The sequence below is a fragment of the Eptesicus fuscus genome, chromosome 17, assembly GCF_027574615.1.
Source record: "Eptesicus fuscus isolate TK198812 chromosome 17, DD_ASM_mEF_20220401, whole genome shotgun sequence".
Classification (NCBI taxonomy): Eukaryota; Metazoa; Chordata; class Mammalia; order Chiroptera; family Vespertilionidae; genus Eptesicus; species Eptesicus fuscus.
Window position 1 is genome coordinate 32,977,719 of NC_072489.1, and position 24,844 is coordinate 33,002,562.

The window sequence follows — 24,844 nt, forward strand, 5'->3', positions numbered from 1 at the left end:
CTCACTTTTTCATCAGTGAAATGAATATAACACTTATCTCACAGAACTGTTGTTAGGACTTAATGAGCTATGTAATAAAAATAAACTAACCTTAATAAGCAGTCATAATTTATATTCCAGCCCATGGATGTTTAAGAACACATCTCATTTCTCCTCCAAAGGAGAGCCTTTCAAATAAAATATCTTGCCCTTAATTCTTTCAGTTCATTGGCCTGGTTTTCTTCAATTGTCCTTATATCCATTGACTTATTAGTTCGTTCAACAAATATTTATTGGGTACCTACTATTTGAAAGGTATAATTATTCATAAATCCTGGTCCTCCTGAAGGACACAACTAAATAGAAAGCCAAATTGTACAATCAGTCACTCAGAACCAGGGTCACTCAGAGGACTTGTTACAGTGAGACTGCTGGGCATTCCCCCAGGACTTTCAGACTCAGTACATCGTGGGTGGGCCCTGAGAATTTTCACTTCTGAAAAGTTCTCAGCTGGTGCTGATGCTGCTGATCCGGGGATTGCATTTGGTGAACCAGTGAACTAGAATATGGTGATATTTTCCCAAGGATGGGGATGAAATTTTGGGAGAAAATAATTAAAGCCAAAACAAAATAAAAAAACACAATATATCAGGAGTTTGGTGAAGGAAATGGCATTAGCTCTGGCCTTAAAAGGTGGGAAAGGACAGTCTTTGCCAGACAGTGGCATGGTTTCCTGCTCTAACTGTGCTTGGACAACCCTAGTGCTGGAGCTCCATCCCAGACAGCCTCTCAGATCCAGCCTTTGCCACCTCCTCATAGCGCCCCACTCCCCCACCTGCTCCAAGGCCCGTGCCACTGTTCCCATGCTGCACAGCCACTTCTTCTCAGCCACCCATCTGAGGACCGGATCAACCAAGCCACCCCCAGGACTCAGGGGCCACCATCATCCATCAGAACAACCTGGAGCTCTACGCTTCCTATGCCCACCAGTCCATGTCTTCCTACTCTGACCGCGATGGTGATGCCAGCTGTTTTCTTCACCAAGCTCATGAGGAGGAGGAACATGCTGAGAAACTGATGAAGCTGCAGAGCCAACGAGGTGGCCGAATCTTCCTTCAGGATATAAAGAAACCAGACCATGACGACTGGGAGAATGGGCTGAATGCAATGGAGTGAGCGTTACACTTGGTGAAAAGTCATTACTGGAATTGCACAAACTGGCCACTGACATAAATGACCCTCATATGTGTGACTTCATTGAGACGTACTACTTGAGAGCAGGTGAGACTCATCAAATAATTAGGTGACCACATAACCAACTTGTGCAGATTGGAGGCCCCCAAAACTGGCATGGCGAGTATCTCTTTGACAAAGCACACCCTGAGAGACAACGAAGAGAGTTAACCCTTAGGCTGGCTTCCCACAGACAAGGGGGCGACTTCCCTGGTCACCAGAGTAGTACATGCATCTTGGAGTTACCTTTACCTTTTCTATAAGTTGTATCAAGTCATCTACTTATTTCTTTCATTTGAATCAGTCTTTCAAATAAAGTAAATTGGTATCCCCATCTCCCCAAAAAAGATGGGAAATAATTTGAAAGGAGCTTCGTGGTTTTTTGTGGGGTTTTTATTTGAGGAAACAATCATTTCTTAATAAATATGACAACAGATATTTTCATAATTTTATGACTGAAAACCAACTGAAGAAAAAGTATAAAATTATATTCAATGGAAATAAGTGGCAACTATTACATCAAAAGAACACATGCTATAGGTTTATTGATAGGAACTAATATATACCAGTGTGAAGAAAATCAAGGGAATTTTTAATCTAATCATATTAACTAATATGTGCATGAATTTAAAGTTAAATGAGACAATCTACAACCTGGTACCATATTGACTCTGGACTAAGGAACACATACTGTGTCTAGCCACCCATCTTAGCTATTACACTGTTGGTGTTTTTTTATTCCAGAAATGATCTGCTCTATAAAATATATTTTTTTCTGCAACATTATTGGTAACTTGATAAAGAACTAGCTGGTTACAGATTAGAATTCAGTGGGAAATTTACATTGTCTTTCACTTAAAAAAAAAGTCAATGTGCAAATAAAAATATTAACCATGTGTAACACTACATGCTTCTTTGTGCACACAATGTGTTATTCTCAAGTAGAGCAAATGCAGATTCTGAGTCAGTTGTAACCTCAAAGTGAAGATTTGACACGTACTCAAAAGTACGTGTCAAATTCGTGTACTAATTCTGCAATTGTAGTTATGATTGACTAAGCAGTTCTTTATAAACTGGAATACTCAGTGGTGTGCCAAAGCTGACTCAAATGGATTAACAACTCTGCATTCAGGCATCATGTTGGTAGTCTGACATTGGCCATGATGGGAGTATTCATACCATGGAAATTTGTAAAGGTTACAAACAAAGGCATTTTTTTCTTTCTGTTTTTTTTTCCTTTTTTTTTCAAAGCTGATTATTAAACATTTACCATTTTCAATTTCGAGTTTTCATGCCTTGGGACTAATACAATAAAACTTGATTATATGCACGACTTTAGGAGAGAAGAAAGTTAAATAGTTGAATTTCCTTTGCTAATTAACTATGCAGAGAGAAGAATTAGTATACATTTTTTAAAAGTGTTTTACATTGTCCCTTAATGGTACTAAATGTTTCACATTCGTGATTATATGTATTCTTTCTCCCAAGCACTCTTTGAGTAAAGTATTATTATTCATATTTTGCAGGGAATGAAACACAAGTTCAAGGTTAAATAATTTGCCCAAGGCTAATTCTTGACTAGTATACATTACTGTCTCCCTAAATCAAAAACATATTTGAAGGATTCTTCTTTCTCCCTCAAACTTGGCAACAAGGATAATTGAACTGAAGTTGATAACCAATTCTCCATTTTGAACAAAAAAAAATTGTAATTTGATTTACAAAGAGAGTTTTAGGTTGCATTAGTTTAAGTAAGCATAATAAAAAAAATTCTCAATACTAACAGATTTTATGAAATTTAATTCTCTCAAATTTTTTAGGACATGCAGCTTGACCTTGCATGATTCATCTCATCAAGCCTCAGGAAGGATTTGATCATTTTTTGATGCTTCTTTAAATCTAGCAATTCTGTGACATGGCCAAGTGTTTTAGAAAGGAATATGTTTGGTATGATGAATTGAAGAAATACATTTGTCACGAATGATAAAAATTTATTAAACTCTGTTTCATTTCTGTCATAATCAAGACATTATAGAGTATAGAAATTTAAACCTTTTTATTCACATTTTTTAAAATATTCTTTGCTTTCCTTAGGGCAAAGTTTAACTCAACTGGTTACCTCTTGAGCATAACCGGGATGGGCGTCCACATTGATGGATGATTTATACATAGTTTTTGGAATCTTTCTATTACTGGAATCTTAAATATATCAAGTGATCCATGGCATGATCGCAATATGGTATACTGGCCTTCAAAATGTCATCGTTACAAAGTTGAGGATTTATAAATATGTATATACACATACCCATGCACACACATTGCTATCTCTAATGATGTTAATTAAAAGTCTGCACAGTTTGCCCTGGCCAGTGGTTCAGTGGTTAGAATGTCGGCCCATGCACCAAAGGGTCTCAGGTTCGATTCCCAGTCAAGAGCATGTACCTGGGTTGTGGTTCTCTCCCTGCCCGCGGTCGAGACACATGCGGGAAGCAACCAGTGGATATGTCTCTCTCACATTGATGTTTCTCTCTCTCTCTTCCTCCCTCCCTCCATTCCACTCTCTTTGAAAAGCAGTGAAAAAGATATCCTCAGGTGAGGATTAACAAAAAATACCAATAAACGAAAAACAAAACAAAAGTCTGCACAGTCCAAATGACACTCTGTTAGGTCAAACAAGCAATTGCTTAAAGCCTTGGCTTATTAAATATCAACGGAGGATTTAGAGCTTAAAAGACTAAATGCAGAAGATTTTTTAAATTAAATAAAGTTTAACCCACAGGGAAAATAGGTAGATAATTTTCAAAATGAACTAGATGCTTAATAACTATCTTAAAAATTATCAGAAGCTATAATGGTTCTTTATCAACTTTCATTATTTATAAAAAGATAATTCCAGATTTGAAGGGAATTTAGTATAGGAGTGTGTGTGTGTGTGTGTGTGTGTGTGTGTGTGTGTGTGTATTTTTGTGTTGGGAAGTAAATTTAGCATTGAAACAAGATTGATTACTAATTATTATTTAAATGAGTGAAATACTATGCGTTAGCCTAGGGCTTGGCATGGAGGAATGCCCACATGGTTTCTACCCACATGGAATTTAGAAAGACTGGTAGGCCAAAAACTTTCTTCCATATTCATGTTTTCATTGAGTCTTTTCAACTAAAATTCTACTAATAAATTAAGAAAACGTATTTGATACATAGACCTAGGCTAGAAGATTTACAAATATACACAAAAATTCAATCTTTCCCTTTAGAGATGTTTGAAAAGTACTGTGTGTTGTTCCACAAACAGGGTGACCTAACAAGATAAATATACATACATACGTATCATGGAGAAAATAGAGGGCCAATTTTCAAAATAGTATATTACAAAGAAATAGAAAGTATTTTTCTTTCGTACTGATAGTCCAACCTCAAGCTTTCCAAATGAAACATAATGCATCCTGTGTGTCATCTCTCAGTTGCCTGATTGTAAAATACTTTATTCTTTCCCATTTTCTTAGTAAATTTTATCTTCACACTAGGTTCTTTATTTCAAAACATATTTTAAATGATATGTGGTTTATGACTCTTTTAGTTAAAAAACACACATTTAAACCCTAATAGAACTTCTCTAACTTTTAAGCTACACAGTAGTAGGGAGAAACAGCAGCACTTGGTTTACTGGTAAGTGGAAGGTTAGGTGAGGGTTGCAGTAGGAAACAGTTTGGAACAGGTGATGCAATTTTATTATGTGGAAGTGACTCATTCTGTCACCACTGAGTGCGAAATTGTTACTTGGAAGTAAATGTGCAAAGTCAATACTCTTTCGAAAAACATAAATAATAGCTCATCATGATTTTGTTCATCCTAGAAAATAAACATAAGACACTGACTTAAAGATAAATGAAATGCTACTTTTCTCCATCAGCGATAAAGACACAATAAAAATATGCTTTGCAATGAGAAAAATGAGTTATGAAATTAATTGAAAAGTTCATCGGAGGAAACACAATATCCAGTATAAAATAATTTATTTCTCATATAAGTAACTTAGTATTAATAAAATCAACATTTAGTGAACATATGCTATGGCAGGCACTGTGCCAATACTGGGGTTACAGAGAACCTAAGTAGTTCCTGTCCTTAAGTTGCTTATGAGAGAGGAACAAATATGGCATAGTGTCCCTAACATTCATTCTCTCCCTTATTTTAGCAAGGAAATGCCCCACCAATTTTTTACTGGACCACAGCTACCTTTGCAGAGGTTGCAGTTTTTAGTTTTTATTTTTTAAAAATATATATTTTTATTGATTTTAGAGAGGAAGGGAGAGGGATAGAGCGATGGAAACATCAATGATGAGAGAGAATCATTGATTGGCTGCCTCCCGCACACCCCACACTGGGGATTGAGCCCGCAACCCAGGCATGTGTCCTTGGCTGGAATCGAACCCAGGATCCCTCAGTCCGCAGGCCGACGCTCTATCCACTGAGCCAAACCAGCCAGGGCCAGTTTTTAGTTTTTCTTGAGCTAAGTATTAGACAAGAGGATGAGAGCAGATGCAGGGTGCAACTTCACTTCGAGGATGAAGCTCCTGGCCCTGCCATTCCTCTCCTTTCCCTCTCATGGGCTGGAACACCTGTACACAGGCTAAGGACCCCGCTTCAACTGCTTACAGTGGTCACACCCAGGTAACACAGAAGCCACAAGACGGAACACCCCGAGTGCCAGAATAACCACATGAAGTATAGCTGCTCCACCAGCACCTTTTACTCAGCTCAATACCACGTGAAAGACAAATAAACTCATATCTCACGTTAAACACTATTTTGAGCGCTCTCTGCTACTCCAACACAGTGACTCCTAATACAATAAATAAGCAAAAATTGCACACTAGATATTTCCTGACCGTCTTGTGCCTCAAACAGTCTTGCCAATTTCTATAAAAGGCAATTCCATTATGCTAGCTGTTTGGGACAAAGCTTGGAATCTTTTACGCCTCTCTTTATCTCACATACTGTTTTCAACCCAATCCATTATTAAGTACTATTGGCTGAACTTTCAAAATAGTTTCCAAATTTAATCTTTCTTCCCACCTTAGCCCAAGTCATCCTTATCTCCTTTCTTGACTATTTCAATCAGCTTCCAAACTGACAACCCTGCTTCCCTCCCTGCTATCAGAGTTGACTTTTCATAGCTGCAAAAGAGCCATAAATGAGAGCATGTCGCTCTTCTACTCAAATCTGCTATGGATTTCTAGCTTGATTTTAAAAAATGATAAAAGTCCATAACATGGCCCACATAGCCTTTGGGGCTCTATTAAATCATTGACTTCTTTACCTAACTTCCTTACCTCCAGCCCACAAATCACTAGCTCCTCTTTAGCCACACTTGCTTCCATACTACTCCTTGAAGATTGCCTCAGGGCTTTGCACATTTTTATTTTCTCTGCCTAAAAGGCTCTTCCCTCGGATATTGTTAGCATGGCCCATTGTCCTCCTTCATGTCCCTGCTTCTGCTCAACATTCAATTTATAGAGGCCTTTACAGCAATTTCTTTCCCATCAGGCATGTCCCTCTCTCTGTCCCCTTACCATGCTCTGGTTTTCATAGCATTTATCACCACCCAATTTTATGGATATATATATATATATCATCCCAAGAAATGTATGCACACATTTTGAGTAATTATAAAGTCAGTGCTTATTAAAATACATTTCATTTGGGACACCCTCTGCATAGCACCCCCTGACCGCTGAAAGTCAATCTATTGTGAGAACAGGAAATAAAATGTACTTTTGCAGAAAACACTCAGCTATAACTTGCATAAAAATAAGTTCTAAAATTAATTTCTCATCACAAGATAATGTCATATGTGTTCACAGTTGGAGTAAGCCTTTTATCTTCCAATGTTACTGATCTCATAAGAGCTGCCTTTGGGAGAAGAAGAAAGTTGTCTTTCTAAGAAGAATAAATGAAAGTGGCAAGGTTGCTTTTTTGTTTTTTAACTTATCTCAAGAAAATGCTTAATAGCGTGGTGGTGAGATATCAAAACAAGCAAATACACAGCAAATGAAAAAGCCTCTTGCGAAATACATCATAAGAGAAATTTATAGAGATTTCAAACATTTTTACTTAGCAATAAGAATTTAAAAAGAGACATCCAGTGAATAGCTTGCAATTTAGGTTTACATATGCACTGAGATTACTACACTGGGTCCACATATAAAACAAGATACTTCTTTTAAATTTGAAAGCATTTAAGGTATTAAATGAGTTACTGTACTAAGCCTCCAAAACACACAATGTTACATCTTCTAGGATTTTTAAGTGAGAAATAAGCCCAGTATAAAATCATTTCCTTCTCCAAAAATGATAATTGGATTCAAATAAAATTTCTTCTACTCCTTTAGAACTATAATTAAAGTCTAATTACCAAAAAAAAAAAAAATCAGTATTGTACTACACTAATTCAAGATAATCGTTGGGAACCCAATTCAATTCCCAAATCGTGAACATTAGAAAGTGTGCAAACAGAACCCACAAAATGCTTCAACGATACCTTTCAGACTGTGAAATGGAATGTAATTAAGGGAATAATGAGCACTTCCATGGAACAAACTTGCCCATTGTTGATCTGTTGGCTATTTGCTCTAGATTCAAATGCAGGCCTTTACAGAAAAAATTCTGCTTCTAATTTACCAAGATGTTATTTACAAGACATTTGTTTTGTGACATGGTCCTATTTACGTAGTATTTGGGAGAGGAGGGAGAGGACATACGATATTTTGAACTTCAATCCCAGATTCTTTTCTGAAACAAACATCCAGTTGGTCATACTTGTCTTCAGGTCATATTGTTTAGGCAGTATTCTCAAACTTTTAGTCTCAGAACCTCTTTACATTACCAAAAATTATTGAAAACTTCAGAAAGCTTTTGCTTATGTGGGCTGATGTTTACTCCATTTGAGCTTAAAACTGAGAAAATTTTAAAATATTTATTCACTTGAAAATAACACACTTATTACATGTTAAAAATATATTTTTATAAAATTAACTACATTTCAAAAACAAATAGTTTAATGAAAACCATGCCATTATTTTACACTTTTTGGAAATCGAATTGATGTGTGCCTCAGTAGAAAACAGCTGCATTTTCTGTTTCTACACTTAATTGGCTGCTACATTACACACCATGTGCCTTCTAGAAAACCCCACTGTGCACTCATGAGAGAATAAGACAGAAGACAGGTAACATGCTTATGTTATTATGAAAATAGTTTTGACCTCAAGGAGCACCTAAAAGGTCCCCAGACTACTCTTTGAGAATTGTTGCTGCAAGGATATTAGTTGGCAGAAAATAGGAAGAAATTTTCAGTTTACTGCAAAGATTTTTTATGGAGAATCAAAACATATTTATGACTATATCTATTAAATCTGTTGAAATATACAAAATTTTCCATTTAGTCTGTTGTATATAAAACTATTATAATTAGGAGAACTGCATTCATTAATCTTCCTTCGAAGCCTGATTTGGTTAACTGAGTACTCCTACCTCCACACTCTGACTTCTTAACTGAGATTTCAGACCTATGTATCCATTGTCCTTGAACTGACATCTCCAATGGGATGTCTAAGAGTCATCTAACTTCACATTGTCAGAATAGAACTCTTGATTTACTTCCATAAACATGAACTGCTCTCACTTTTGTCCCTCAGAAAATGGCATCACCATTCACGCAACTATTTAAATAAAAAGCCTAAAAGTCATTCCCAACTTCTCTTTTTTGAGTTCCATGTGACAACTATGAGCTGCCAAAATATACCATCTTTCCTTTGGATCCCATGCTGCCATCCTAGCCCTGGTATCCCCATTTTCCCCACAATGTTATATTTTTTTTCCAACTTTTGGTAATTAGTAATTAACTTATCTACTTATAAAACATAAATCAGATCATATCCCATCTCAATCTAAATTCTTACAATTCTACATAAATTTCTTGGAATGAAAATAAAGTACTTACAGAGTCCTACAGGTGGCCTGGGCTCTACCAACCTCTCCATCCTTAACTCACACCACTGCCTTCTTTCTGTCTCTTTAACAACCAAGCTTTCCCCACCATCTAGCTTTTCTACTTGCTAAGGTCCTCATCTGGAGATCACCATCCAAACATAGTGTGTCTGGCTTCTTCTTGTCATTTAGGTCTCAAGTCAAATGTTACCCTCTCAGAGAAGCCTTCTCTGACCCAGTCAATCATTGCCAGACCCACCTTCATGATTCTTTTACATCACGGAGTTTCATCTAATTTATTCATAGATATTTCATTATGTGAGGGTATTTGGCTTATCTCCATGCATGTTCTTTGTCCTTTTCCCCTACAACCATCACCAGAATTTAAACTCTAGAAAAGCAGAGACTGTATGTGACTTGTTCACAGTTATATTTTCAGTGTCCACCAAGACATAGTCAGAATTAAATTATAGGAATCTACACTAATAAAAGAGAAATATGCAAATTGACTGTACCTCCACAACACCCACCAGCCAATCAGGAGTATGCAATTAACCCAACAAGGATGGCGGGTCAATTTGCATACGCAGGTGCCAAGGACCTGGGGGCAGGGTGGGGTGGTGCTAAGTTGCCTGGGTCACTGGGACGGGCGCCCAGCCCACAGCCTCCTGGGACCATCACCGCCCCGGGAGGCAAGGGTGGCTGTGCCAAGCCACGCCCGCAGGCTTCCAGGACCATCACCGGACCCAGGAGGCGAGGGCGGCCACACAGCTTGACAGCAGATAGCAGGGCTTGCTTGGCTGTAGCTGTGGTAACCCACAAGCAGGCAAGCACGGCCCCCCAGACAGAACCCAGCAGGGCCTGATTGCCCATTGCCATGGTGTGGAGCAAGCAGACCCCGCAGAGAGCAGAGAACCATGGGGAGCGGGCCTAAGCCATCAGTAGGACATTCCCTGAGGGCTGCCAGATTGGAGAGGATGCAGGTCTGGCTGAGGGGCTCTGCCAACCCCCGCTCCGTGCATGAATTTCATGCACCGGGCCTCTAGTAAATAAATAAGCAAATGAATTAATAAGTGCATCATAGTAAAGACACTGTATTGCAAAAATAACTTAATTAAATGCTGTCTTTGTTATTCTTAATTACCAAGGAAATACAAAGAATTTCATATATTCATGGACTATGGAAGTCTGCTTTATCTCTAATGCCTTTCTACTTTTGTACAAACTCACTATATCGGGGGGGAGAAAAGCATGGTAGTTCAACAATGTCTTGTATATATGTAACCTAATTTTCAACACACACAAAAATTTGCTGAACATTTTTCTTATTTCATATGTCTTTGATCTTTAGAATTGATGTAATAAATAAAAATTTAAATATATATGATTAAATGAAAAGATTTTTAACACTTTCCAAACAAGTCATCTTAATTTTTTAAGAGAATGACAAGCAAAATGGTACCAAAAAGGAAAAAACCACCTATAAACTAAGTCTTTTTCTTTGCACTCTAATTTTTAATTCACTTAAGAGACTTATTATTGATGTTTATTATTGTTCTTATCAATCTCTTTCTTATAAATTTAAATTTACCCAGAGGTAGAATCCTATATATGGTATTATGATTACCCCATCATCTCCTGCAATATAATCTGAACTCTAAGAATAAATAATTTTATGTAAATTCACACATAAATGAGCACACAGTACAAATATGTATATATGTATATTTCCAACAGGGTGTCAATAAAAATCTCTGCACTAGAAATATTGAAGCAAATTATTGTAAATCTTTAAAAAATTGTTTTAATTTGAGGGCATGTGCCAACATTGAATAAACCAGCAGGGACAGCATAAAAGTATATTAAGATCATTGCTGAAGGTATTAAACACTTCAAAACATTATAAAATTTAATGAAATAGTAGTATAAAATTGTGCTCTGTAAACATGATCCAAATATAAAATATAATATTGAATTATGGCCTAGCCATAAAATATTAATATATTTGATAAGTATGTATATGAATTATGTTCTAGTCATAAAATGAGTATACTGCATTTGGTAAATATGTGTATGGCTTTCAGTGAAAGTTACTGCAACAGACAATTAAACTCTCCTAGAAACAAATGTTCTCTCCTTTTTTTTTCCCAGTGGGGAATAAAAGACATTTCAAAGAAGCATGCTCAGTTTTAAAAGGAAAATTTGAAACACATTGACTATTAATTATAGCTTATATAAAGTTTTAGTTTTCCTCTGTAAATACATCATCATGTATTTGTGAAATGGAAAACCACCTTTCACAAGAGTTGTACCAACTTCAGTAGATGCTTATTCTAATATGACTTTGCTATTGATAAGTGAACAGAGTAACTTCATTTGCTATGATATTGAAAAGTATACAGAATAACTTAACTGCTCTTGTTACAGTATACAAAACAGCAAGCAACAAACAAATAAATCTGGTTTTAAAAGCATTTTCTCCTATTATTTTTATGAATAACTATAAAGAAGTTTATGATACACAGGAAGCAATTCACCTTAATAAAGTTGAGCAAATTAAGCAGGAAAAATGGTACTAAACAAATCATTAATGTAAACATCCTTAATAATAATCCCTTGATATTTTAATATGCATGAAATGTGAATTCTCAGGAATTGGTCTTAAGACCATTTTAAGTCATCCATCATAATTCAGAATCTCCTTGTACTACTTACAAAGCTTTAGTACAAGAATATTTTTGTTTTCATCAGAAAGGAGTTTTTAGAAGAGGCTAAGTATAAAGATCAGATTCAGACTGCATCCTTCCAAAGCTATAATAGTTAAATTCAAATATAATATGTGCAATTACAGGCTACTTTCTCAAATGCAGAGTCAAGGGAGAATTCCAAAGAGGACTTCAGAGACCTATTCTGATGTGCACTGGTAGGGAGGGGGTGGGCTGTTGCCATGGTAGACACACCATGAAGCCTTAATGTGCTGGGAAGTAGCTCCAATCTGCCCTGTCCTTTGAAAGTGTGCCAAAATAATTACTAACCATTCAAGGATATTTCATTAGGGGGATGGATATTAAAAGCATTAGTCTACCCAGCCCTCCACAAAAAATCTTTGAAAATCTTATTAAGGACCTTGAAGAAATACATCTATGTGTTTTTAAAATGAAACCACAACAATTTTAAAATCCTGTTTAATGTTCAGCATGCGAATTACTCAACAGATCCATGTAATAATGGCTGAAATAAATTTTACCTCATTAGCAAGAAATCAATGTGTCATTACATTATTGCCAAAAAGGTACTGACCCATGTTTTATTTTCACTTTTCAGTTATGATGTTTTAATTCTCATTAAAAGTGTATCTTAAACTTCCAAATTTGGCATTCTCTCAAAATTGAAGAATAGAGAAACTGATATTTTAGCAAAATGAATCCTCATATAAGTAAAATCCATAACTGTTATGAAGTAATAGTAAGAGAAAAAATATATACTTGTACCTTTTTAACATAATCCATGACCTGCTTTACCAATTTCAGATTTTTTGAGAAAAATTGTATGTTTTCAAATATCATCTCAGAAAAACAAGCATATGAAATTGTAATTATTTTAACTTCCAGGAGTCTTCAAAAGTAAGGAAATTCACACTATTCACCATCTCAATGTAGTACATTCAGTTCCACCATTAATAATTTAGAAAGGCAATGGAGAACTACACATTACTAGAACCGCATGTGATAAGGCCGTATTTTACAAAATCAAACATGGATGAGTATTAAAAACACTACCTTTCGAAATATGTCAGTTTTTCAATAATGATGTTCTTGACCAATTCATCTTGCTAATTTTTCTTGAATTATACAAAAAAATACCATTACTTTATTATGGTACATATACATAAATCCTGACATATGTTCGCCAAAAGAAAAAATATTACTCAGCTTAATCACCTACCTCTATTCATCAAATTTGTCGCTAAATGACATGATTATTTCCAAATATAAAATCTACCTTCACAGAAACATATTATCAAGCATATTCAAAAACATGTTTACTAAAATAAATAAATAAATAAATAAACCCAAAAACATATTTACTGCCCCCAGAGGACAAGTTATAAATTTTATATGTTGGAGGGGGGAATATATTGGCCTTCCAGCTTCCTGTGTGAAAAGAATAGCTCTTTTTTAGACCATAAATGTGGATATGTTCCTTTTTTAGATCATAAATGTGGATTGATAACAGCTTACACACTTCACCAATGAATGGTCACACATACACATACACACATATACACAGGCATGAGAAATACTTGCCTTCTATAGTGTCTTACAAAGACACAAAAAGCACCCCCAAGAAAAGAGATATATTCGACTATCTTAAAGTTAATAATTTCTGTTCATCAGAAGATACCACAAAGGAGGCAAAATACAAACTATAAATGGAAGGAGATATTTAAAATACAAGTAATTCATAAGGATTAAGCTCCAAAATGTGTAAAGTCAACCAACCAACCAACCACCAACCAACCAACCAACCAACAGAAAAATGGGTGGAGAATACTACAGACACTTGACAGAAAAAATACAAACAGCACATAAACGTACAAAAATATGCTCAATATCATCAATAATCGGAAGGAAAATAACTGGAAACAATCCAAATATAATCAGTAGTAGAAGGATAAATACATTGGGATATATACAGAACATAATATTGAAAAGCAAAGATTTAGCAGAAAAATGTATGCAGTCTTATTAATTTTATACAATATAAAGCTCAATAACATTCAAAGTAAACATGCACATTCCATAGAGGGGGAAGGCTGTAAAGAGGAAACCTTTGGAAGACTGGGTTCTCATAAGCTAACTTGAAGGCTATCCATTCATGGACCCACAGACAGACCCTTGGAGTTTGGAGAAGGGATGGGAGATGTGTGATGAGTCAGCCACAGGAAATCCTCCACCTACACAAAGTTTCCCCATGCAGATGCTATGTAGTCACTGCTGGAATGCCTGCTGGATGGGGTTCTTTCCATCACATCAGGGTGCTCATTTCACTTTTGCAACATATTAATTAGCAGAAAGTTAATCCTAAAGTCTTCTTCCCTATATCTTGTATTTCTTCTTTGATCATTTAGGTTCATGAAGAATAGTTCCCTTTTCGTGTGACAAGCTTTCAGCATTTTAAAAACAGCCTTTCCTCCTTGCTGGTGTTGCTCAGTGGTTGGGCATCAGCCTATGAACCAGGAGATCAGGGTTCCATTCCCAGTTAGGCATATGCTGGGATCACGGGCTCGATCCCCAGAGTGGGGTGTGCAGGAGGCAGCCAATAAATGATTCTCTATCATCACTGATGTTTTTATCTCTCTCTCCCTTTCCCTTCCTCTCGGAAGGGAAATAAAAATATATTATAAATAAATAAAGAAATAAATAAATAAATCAGACTTTCCTCCCAAAACTTCCACCTACATGTAAAATAATGTCAAATTTTTAAAAATTTGTTATGCTCAATATTCTGGATCAAGTATATTAAAGTTTTTTTGAAGGGTGGCAACACATGCCCTCTAAATATCTCAGTTTCCTGTCTTTGCCATGAACTCTATAATTGAAATATATTTTAATACTTCCAGAGACTCATTATTTATGACAAATTTTCATAAATAGATATTTTGTTTTGTTTTTATATGAACAGTACATAAGCTTGCACTTTAACTTTAACATTATAAACTTGGTCCTATAAAGGAACTGCACAAATAACTTAAGTGCATTGGTATTTCATCCAATCTAAAGATCTCTCTCAGATTAACATGAAAAACTCATCAGGTCAAAAGGCAACACCTTTGTTTTCACTCCCTGATTTATCCGCTTGCAGCTCGGGTGGGCCGTGCACTGACGATCCCTTCATTTAATGCATTAACATAACAATGCTAATAAAATGTCTTCTTTAAAAAAATTAATTAAAAAATTAAAAGCAACACCTAATTTGGGACCATAAAACGATCTATTTCTCAGGTTAAATTTACTAAGAGAGCTAATTTATATGAAAATGAATTCTATCCTTTCATACTCTCAAGGTAGCATTTTGAATGCCAACTGACATGGTGAAGCTCATCATTAATGTTTAAATTTATATAGAAATCCCTCTTTGAATCCCTTTTCAGTATATCATTTAATTATATAAAGAGTAAAATGTTTCACAGGGTGGGAGTAATACAAGTTACAGTATGAATTTGTATAAGTTTACTGTTGATGGTGCCTAGCACGATTCATGTCCAGGTTGAAGAATAAATAGTGACAGACATCAGCCTAAATAGGCAGACCTTTTATCAACCAACTCACTGGAAAAAGAAGCAGATGACCAGTCTTCAGAAGGCATAAGTAAAACCTAGGAGCAGTAACAACAGAATCGTGCCCAGCTGGTGTGGCTCAGTGGTTGAGCATGGACCAGGAGGTCAAGGTTCCATTCCTGGTCAGGGCACATGCAGGGTTGCGGGCTCAATCCCCAGTAGCGGGTGTGCAGGAGGCAGCCAATCCATGATTCTCCCTCATCACTGATGTTTCTATCTCTCCCTCTCCCTTCCTCTATCTGAAATCAATAAAAACCTATTTTTTTTTGGGGGGGGGGGGAGGGAATCAGAAACATGAGGCTAGTCCCTTGAGAGTTGATGTAAATAATCACAGATCACTTAGTGTACATAAGTCCTATCAAAATAATCATTGTGTGATGAGCCGAAATAATTGTTCCTTCTTAAATTGTTTTTTTAAACCTGTGAGAAAAATAAAATCAATGCTATTGATTTCAGACAGAAAAAATAAGGCCTTCAGGTACACAGGAGAGTTCAGTCCTAAACAATGACACAGAGGTGGACTAAGATTAAGCCAAATCACAGCCATTTTTCAATAAGAAAAAAAGGAGCTAATAAGAGGAGAGGAATGGATGTGAGACCAACTACAGAAAGGTCAGTGAGCAATTCAATGTTTAAAGCATGCACAAAAGCCAAGAAGGTATTTATAGGAAACATCTAGATTATTTTCTTTTTGAACTACTGGCCATTAAAGTTCTATTGTTTTCTTACAGATAAACCACTTTTTTTACCTTATCGATTGAGATTGTGCATTTTATATGAGCTTCCAAAACTGGGCTCTCCATAGCAAATATTTACCAACAGCACTTGTAATCTGTATATTTTGAAAGTTAACATTAGGTACTGGAACTCTGGAGCTGGATGGCCAAGGTTTTCACCACAACATACTATATGTACGATCTTGGCCAATTTATTTAACTTAACAGTTTTTCATCTATTAACATGTAGATAATATAATACCTACCTCTTAAGGTTGTTATGAGGATTAACATTTTAATACCCATAAAGTGAGTAAATAGTACCTGGCATTTATAAGTACTAAATAAAAGCTACTATTAACAAGCATCTCATGAAAAAAAAATTGATGATTTAAAAGTTTAACATAAAACAGCCAATGGTCAAAGAACACTAAAAGACACTTGCCATTTTCAGAAAATAAAATGTAACCTATCTGCATCCACAATGAAAGATCACAGAAAACACTCAAAACCAGTATCTCTAAGCAAATCCACCATGTTAATGGATATGAATAGCCATTTTTTAGTAGGAAAATATTAGATTAAGTTCCCAAAGAAGATATTTTATTCAAATCAACAATTCTGAATCATTAAATCAAAATGTGTTTTAGATGACAGTAGAGTGAAGTTTCTGATTTTAAAAAAGGAGGGAAAGATTGTAAGAATATTAACAAATATTACATCAGAATTAAGGCCAATTATGTCCATTCATTTAAGAAAATAAGTTATATTCAAGTATTTTCACCCATATATTTGAAAACATAATTAAAATGTAAACAGTGCCTTCACTACTTAATCTACTTATACTGCTGCTTTAAGAAACTAATACCACATAATTCTGATTAAAACTTGAAACGGAAACTTCTACTGGGCGGCAATTAAGTATCTGAAAGTCGCATGGCTCATTTTACTTGAAAATACATGTTAATATATTTACACTACCTCCAGATGAAGTTCCCTAGACATCCTAATTAGTGAAGTCTTACCATATGAATATTCTCTTTTGTTAAAATGATGAGATATTGTGGCATTTAGGTATGCAATAACACTTGGGATACTGCCCAGGCTACAATAAAAATCAGTTCAGGCACATGTTAAACAAGCATTTTATGAAGAACATTTCCTTTAAATGAAGAGATGCGGGAAAAATTGGACTGATTTTCCATGTGAACTCCTTGGGATTTTTTGGAATGTCTTGATAATAAGTGAGTGTGTGAAAGTTCCTCTGTATCCTATTCATTCATTGTTGCTATGGCACACCCTTTATAAATATTAATGCTCACACATGAAAAACAACCCACCTATAATAAGAACACTGCTATCTAAAATTTGAGAAGATTGAATGTGTTGATAAAAAACTAATTAAACAATGAAACATTTCCTCAATTAAAACTTACAAAAAAATAAATGACAGGGTTTGTTTTTCTTTTAATTATTCAGATATAAGGATATTAGGACAAGATCAGCCAAAGTTATATTGAACTGGCTAGAATTACAGCTTGGGGTCAGATTGGCATCAGTTTATAAAATTATTAGAGACCCAGAGCACAAAATTCGTGCACAGGTAGGGTCCCTAGGATGGGCCAGCCATCAGGGCCGATCTGTGGGGTGATCAGGGGCCCCGCTGGCACCGGCCTTGGCTGGCCTGGTGCCTCCCATTCGCCGGCCCCGCCCACTGCCACCACCACCAGTCCGGGCCTGCAGGCTGGGGGCAGCTCCTACATTGAGCATCTGCCCCCTGGTGGTCAGTGCTCATCATAGCAACTGGTCATTCCATAGTTTGGCCAATTTGCATATTAGGGTTTTATATAGATAGATGGTCACTGTAGGGACTTTAACTGAAAGGAAATGAGCACTCATTATTTCAGGGTTTTTTTTCTTCTCACAAAAGGAAAACATGTCATTATAAATTCCAAGTTAGAAATACACATTATTAAAATCTACCTAAGCATAAAACATATTTACATAGTTCATGCCTCAGTTTTTTTTTAAAGCAGTTTCTATCTTAGTATGCCCAAGATTTAGGAAAACAAGCTATCACTCTTATTAATTAGGCAGTTAAAATGCCATCCAACCTTTATACTCTGCCTCTATCACACACACATAAAACACTGGAAACATTCCCTCCTCTTTTTATGGAAGCAACATAGCAGAAAACCTAGTCACATACTGAAAGTTAAAGGCAGAGTTGAAGCTACTTGATTATCTGACCAAACATACTTCTAATAGACGTGAGCTCCTATGGAAGCTTTCTGAGCTTGCTCAGTGATCTCACAGTGTCTGGTCTTAGTGCAATAAATCACATTTCTCTCTTTCAATTATCAATCATACCTCCTTGTCTGAAAAACATATGAAATTCTCAATTACTATCCTAAACACAAGTACTTCATGCAATTAGCATCTAAGAAGTAGCTCACCTCTTTTCAAACTGTTTCTCAACAACAACAAAAAAGGGAGAAAATGAAATGGTTTCATGTCATCTGTGTGCAGGTTGATAAGATGAAAAGGGAATATTTGATTTTCAAAAGAGCAGAGTTGCCAACCATACCTTCCATGACATACACCAGTGACCCCACGTCTCCTTCTTTGATGATGCAACTGTCTTTGCCATACTCCACTGGGTACATACAATCCACAATCTCCTGGATCTGCGACAGCTCCAAGTTCTTCATGAAGTCATTGTCAAGGATGGCTTCCTTTATGAGATCCTTGGACCTAGGGCAGGAAAGGGAAGATTTACTGGCACATCTGACAAGTGCTTTCAGTTCCTGAGGGTCAGCAGAGCCAGACAATACAGTGCTGAGCACACTACACACGCATTTTCTTGTTAGGAATCCAACCGTTTTCTGAAAGATCTGAGAACACAGTAATTTCATAGCCACAGGAAAGGTACTGAGACATTTTCCTTTAAGTAAAGTATCATGAATGGACATGTGACAAATAAGAAAATCATACAATTCCATTTTGTTTTAGGACGTTTTTTAATAGCCACAGAGATTGTGGAAAAACCAATGGACACACATTTTAAATTGAAGTTTGCAATTTATTTTAAGAATCTGAACAAAATACAACATTTTATAGAACACTATTATTACTGTATTTATGTATTATAAAAGAACATCAGGATGTATTGTGCCTCTTCCATTAGATTTTATGACCCATGAAGTGAGAAATAATTTTTAATTTTTTCCTCTACTCTATGCCCAGTGTCTATCTGCCAGAATACTGGTTATAGTATGGGTATTCAATAAAAAAATGGTAAGAACTAGATTCCTAATCAGCTGTTTGAAACCACTGGTAGAAATATGAGTTATTTATTCATATCTCATTCTTCTGTAAAGCATATTTATTTCTCCAAGCAACTAAATTGAGGTAACCAGAAAGATAAAACTCTACTGAACAAGACATTTCAAACACATGATTTAGACATGGAATTAAATGGGTAGCCAGTGGGGAAAATATTTTAAAATTCTGTAATTGGGATTCAGTGTTTGACAGGAAAGTTTTGCAGAACTTAAAAGAAGGTGATAATTTGATTCACTGGGATAATAAGCTCCAAATGACTTCCCAAGGATATAAAAAAAAATTAAAGTGAATAGAAATTTTAAAATATTTTGTCAAGAGATAATCAGAATACTCTCAGAGAAGTCAGAAACTGGCTAAGAAGCAAGCAAAGACCTCAGCAACATAGAAGAGAAGCAACACGTTTGGAATTTTATATGAAATATCTCAATGTGAAAAGCATTTGACCACAGCTGTCTTTGTCACATTTCCTTAGCAGGTGGCTTTCAGGGAAATGACCTGCGGTAGTGAATACTGACTAAAGTATCAGCCCCGCCCATTTCTGGGTAGCTTTTCATCTACTAGTAGACCTCAGTCTGACTGGACTAGCCTTCACACATCATGTTTCATAACGATTTGGCTTTAAGAAATGAAGGGGTCGCCAGGCCTGAGTGGCTCAGTGGTTGGGCATCAACCTATGAACCAGGAGGTCATGTCTCGATTCCAGGTCAGGGCACATGTCCAGGTTGCGAGCCTGATCTCCATTGTGGGGCATGCAGGAGGCAGCCGATCAATGATTCTCTATCATCATTGATGTTTCTATCTCTCTTTCCCGCTCCCTTCCTCTCTGAGGTCAATAAAAATACATTTAAAAAAAAAAAGAAATGATGGGGTTTACATAAAAATGAAAATAACTGAAAATTCATCAATATGCAAACATTTGGACTGTTATAATGCAATTAAAATTATGTTTATAAAGAGTAGTCATGTATAGGGAATTCTTACAGTATTTTTGAAGTGAAAATACAAGATATAGAATTATCTCCAGAATAAGAAGGTCTGTGTGTGATGAAATGTAAAGAAAAGAGTGTTTGGAGTTATTAGATGTATCCAGGACCCAATGTGAGCCTTGCCACCTACTATACCTTGAGCAGGTTGTCTTACTTTTTTGAATTTCCATTTTATCATTTGTAAAATGGCATTTTAAAAATTACCAACCTAACAGAATTATATGTGAGGACCAATGAAAATATAGTGTTACTTTCAGTAAATGGTGGGTGAATAAGCTGGTAGTAATATTAAATGCAGCAGTAGTAATAGGAATTATGACTTGAAACAATATCAGAAGAAAATAAGACACTGGTATTAGAGTTCAGTTGCCTTTGGTGACAGAACTATATTTTTCTTTCTACTGTTCTCTTTTTATAAAACTTTCTAGAATGGGAATTCTTTTTATATTGAAAAATCTTTAAAGGTAGTTTATGAAAATAATTATGCTATGAGGTAAAACAAAAAAGCTATTGCTCATCTAAATAATTACTTAAATATAGATACTTACTGCTTGATTGTTATTGGTATATTCAATAATATTCTTTTTAATCGATCCTCTTCCTACGGCCTGTAAGAAAATACTAGTGGCAGGAATTTTCACTTAGTAAAGAGATGGAGATGATGGCCAATGGTTAAGGACTTCAGAATAGGCTCTATTTTTAAAGTCTGCTTGTGAAACCTTTACTTTAATAGGGCTATTTAGCTCTATGTTGTTTTCTTAATCTGGTTTGCCAAAACTTTATTTCTTCTGAGGTAAAGAGTCGATTCTCTTGAGTCTTCAACAAATATTTTTTGAGTCTTTTTCTTTTCCTGAAGAAATAGTCTAAGACACTCACTGTAATAAGATAAGATGCTGCATATGAGGTCAGCTAAACTGTGATATCTGTATGGGAACTGGGCAAGCTGCTATCACAGGTTCCAGAAGGTGGCTATCTCCTCTAACCCAGAGTATATGTTTTAACAACATTATGTAAAACTTGGTCCCTATCTATGATATTCATGAGCTCTCCTTTCCTAAGTATGCTCACCATTCCTGACCTCAACTATACCACGAGTACTGTCATAATGACTGCTGCACACTATTGTTCTAGGATTATTTTTTCCAATAACCAGGACTTATTTTCAGGAAATTAATTTTAATCAAATTGATAATATTCTCTTTACTAAAGATTCCTTTATTTTGTTTGGGTCAAAGAATGAGGCCATCAATGTGTTCATATTTTCTAATAATATAAAGATCGGATATTATCAACCTCAGAATCCCACCATGTTTAGCTACACATGGTATCTTATCCTTTGGTGAATATTAATAGTGCTCCACTAAAAATATGAGCCTTAGAAATGCCACAAGGATAGAAATAAATCTCACTTCCATGAAAATAATTAGCTCAGTCCAAAGATGATTGACACAAGTCACTTTCTCTTATCTGGTAAACAGTATTATTAACCCATTGTATCAAGACATTAAAAAGATGACACAATGAGATCTAACACAATCCCTTAGAATTTTCCAAAATTTTAAGTGCTTTTTAAAAGTGTAGGGGTGAAGAGGGAGAAGAGAGGAATTCCAGGTTGCTTTTGCTTCTCAAATTTCATTTTAAATGGAGAACATTTCTACCTCAAGTCTCCACTAAAGCAAATTTGAGGCTTTCATATATGCTTTTGTGTCACTGCAAAACAAACTGAAAAATATAAGACCCATGTCTTATCATTTATCCCTTCATACAGGTATTGTCCAATAGCATGTTCGCCTCTAGAATGTCACAAATAATCCATCTCTTCCTTGACAAGATAGAAATCTTACGCCTCTGTGTAGTAACTCAAAGATGTTCTTATCCGTGAGCAATACTTAAAGACCTGCCTCTGTGTAATTTTCCATTAAGTTCTTTCCCACTGAAGGACTTTAGGTCAACTCACATTAGTCTCCACTTGCTCCAACATTACCCTATATAATAAAAGCCTAATATGTAAATTGTCCCCTTGACTGGGAGTTCAACCAGGGGGTGGGGCCAGCGGTGGCAGGTGGCAGCAGGCACCTGGGGGAAAGGAGGCCTCCCCCCCACCCCCAGCTGGCAGCCAGCAGCCTCTAGAGACCCTACCTGTGCACGAAGTTCATGCACTGGGCCTCTAATAGATTATAATCAACCAGAGCCTCCACCAAAATATTTTTTGAGTCTTTTTCTTTTCCTGAAGAAATAGTCTAAGACACTCACTGTAATAAGATAAGATGCTGCATATGAGGTCAGCTAAACTGTGATATCTGTATGGGAGCTGGGCAAGCTGCTATCACAGGTTCCAGAAGGTGGCTATCTCCTCTAACCCAGAGTATATGTTTTAACAACATTTGCAAGAAATCAGCAGCCTGATCTGGGAGGTATAAGAAGCAAATACAAAGATCTTGATTTCTAATCTTTCTTATCTGCTTCTGTGAACAAATAATCTATTTTTTTAAAAAACTTTTCTTCCATACCCCAAATTTGTGGTTTTTAAAATCCAAACACCCATAAAAGTTACTTGGTTATTTCATGCTAGCCTTATTGATTTGTCATCAACCAATTGTCAACCTCTAAAATATTAGCTACATATAGCAGTGTGCTGGTAAACTGGCTCTCCAGGGAAAAGAAGAAAAAAGCCCAGGTTTGTAGGGTTTGCCAATTTCCATGGTATAAATATTCTTGCCACACCTAATTTCAAGTTACCAATGCAAAGGCAACCTACATACAAAATTCCTGAAAATGTAACAAGCAGTTCTTTTATGATCCAGTCTGAGTTGGCTCCAGCACATCCCTGGATATATATTATTTTTTTAACATCTGAAGAATTTAGTGCACCTTAATTTATAAATGCTGCAACCAATCTGATGATCCTATCCTTTATTAAAAATTTCATTAGGTGCTATAATATCCCCAGATAATTTAATGCCATGATTAGCCATAGTTCTTCCAAACTCACAATTTTTAAAAAAGGATATATTTTATTGATTTTTTTACAGAGAGGAAATGAGAGGGACAGAGAGTTAGAAACATCGATGAGAGAGAAACATCCATCAGCTGCCTCCTGCACACACCCCACTGGGGATGTGCCTGCAACCAAGGTACATGCCCTTGACCGGAATCGAACCTGGGAACCCTCAGTCCACAGGCCGACGCTCTATCCACTGAGCCAAACCGGTTACAGCCCAAACTCACAATTTTAAGAAAATAAATTGGAAAGTTCACTTCTCTATTTGCTTATTGCAGAGCAAGTTCCTGAAGAGACACAAAGGATATTTGACAGAAATTGTCTTTTTATACAAACTGAGATAAAAGTGGGCAATTCCAGGGTGAGTACAGAGAAATATGCACCTACTTCTCTAACCAGGGAGCCAGCATTATTCACTATTAATAAACAGAGACTCATTAGTTTTCTCAACATTAATAAAAGGATATCTGACATTCAGGTTATCATATCGTGGGCTAGCAATATCTATGTAGCACTAGTTTTATTTCAAAGAGTGAAAAGGCTATTTCAGATGGGATGACTGGGAAGTCTTCTTTGAGCTGAGGACTGGTTAACAGTAGGATTCAACCATGCAAAGAGTGTGGAGACGAGCATTGTAGGTAAAAGACAAAGACAAAGGTCCAGAGGTTGGAACACACTTGATCTGCTCAAGGAAATTAGACCCATATGGCTGAAGCATAGAGTGAGCAAGAAGGAAAGGGATAGGCGTGTGAGACGCAAAGGTAGTCAGAAGCCAGGCCTCATAAGACCTTGAAGACTGTGATAAAGATTTTTATTTTATTCTAAAGCCTTAGGAATCCAGTGAAGGTTTATAAGAAAACCTGTGACTTTCAGATAATCTATCAGACATAAACAATAAATAATACAAATTTATTTTTAAATGTTACTTATTTCATGGAAGGTTTCTATCATTAATTTCATCAATTAATGGCTATAAAAACTTAAGTTATTATCATATTACTTAGAAATTCTTATACTTGAAACTCTTGGGAACTTTCATAAATCTTACATTTACTTGGACTCTCAGCCAACTTTTACATATAGGGAGAGAATTAGGTCTGCTCTCCAATTTCAAGCTTTCTCTAGACACTAAAAAGTTACACTCCATTAACAGCCTCTCTTTAGATTAGTTCCCCCTGAACACATGCCAGGCAATAGTAAATATGCCCTAAACATGTGAAAAGTAATATATGATCCCTTCTTTTGACAAAGACTT

General features: G+C 36.0%; 1 protein-coding gene across 2 annotated transcripts in view; it reads right to left on the reverse strand.

Annotated features, from left to right (window-relative positions):
• PRKG1 (protein kinase cGMP-dependent 1) overlaps window positions 1-24,844 on the reverse strand; it is a 1,119,499-nt gene that overhangs the window by 941,525 nt on the left and 153,130 nt on the right. For both annotated transcript variants that reach the window (XM_008152952.3, XM_008152951.3), the window contains exon 2: window positions 18,845-19,011. In XM_008152952.3, the coding sequence (XP_008151174.1) occupies window positions 18,845-19,011 (167 nt within the window). The remainder of the gene's footprint in view (window positions 1-18,844; window positions 19,012-24,844) is intronic.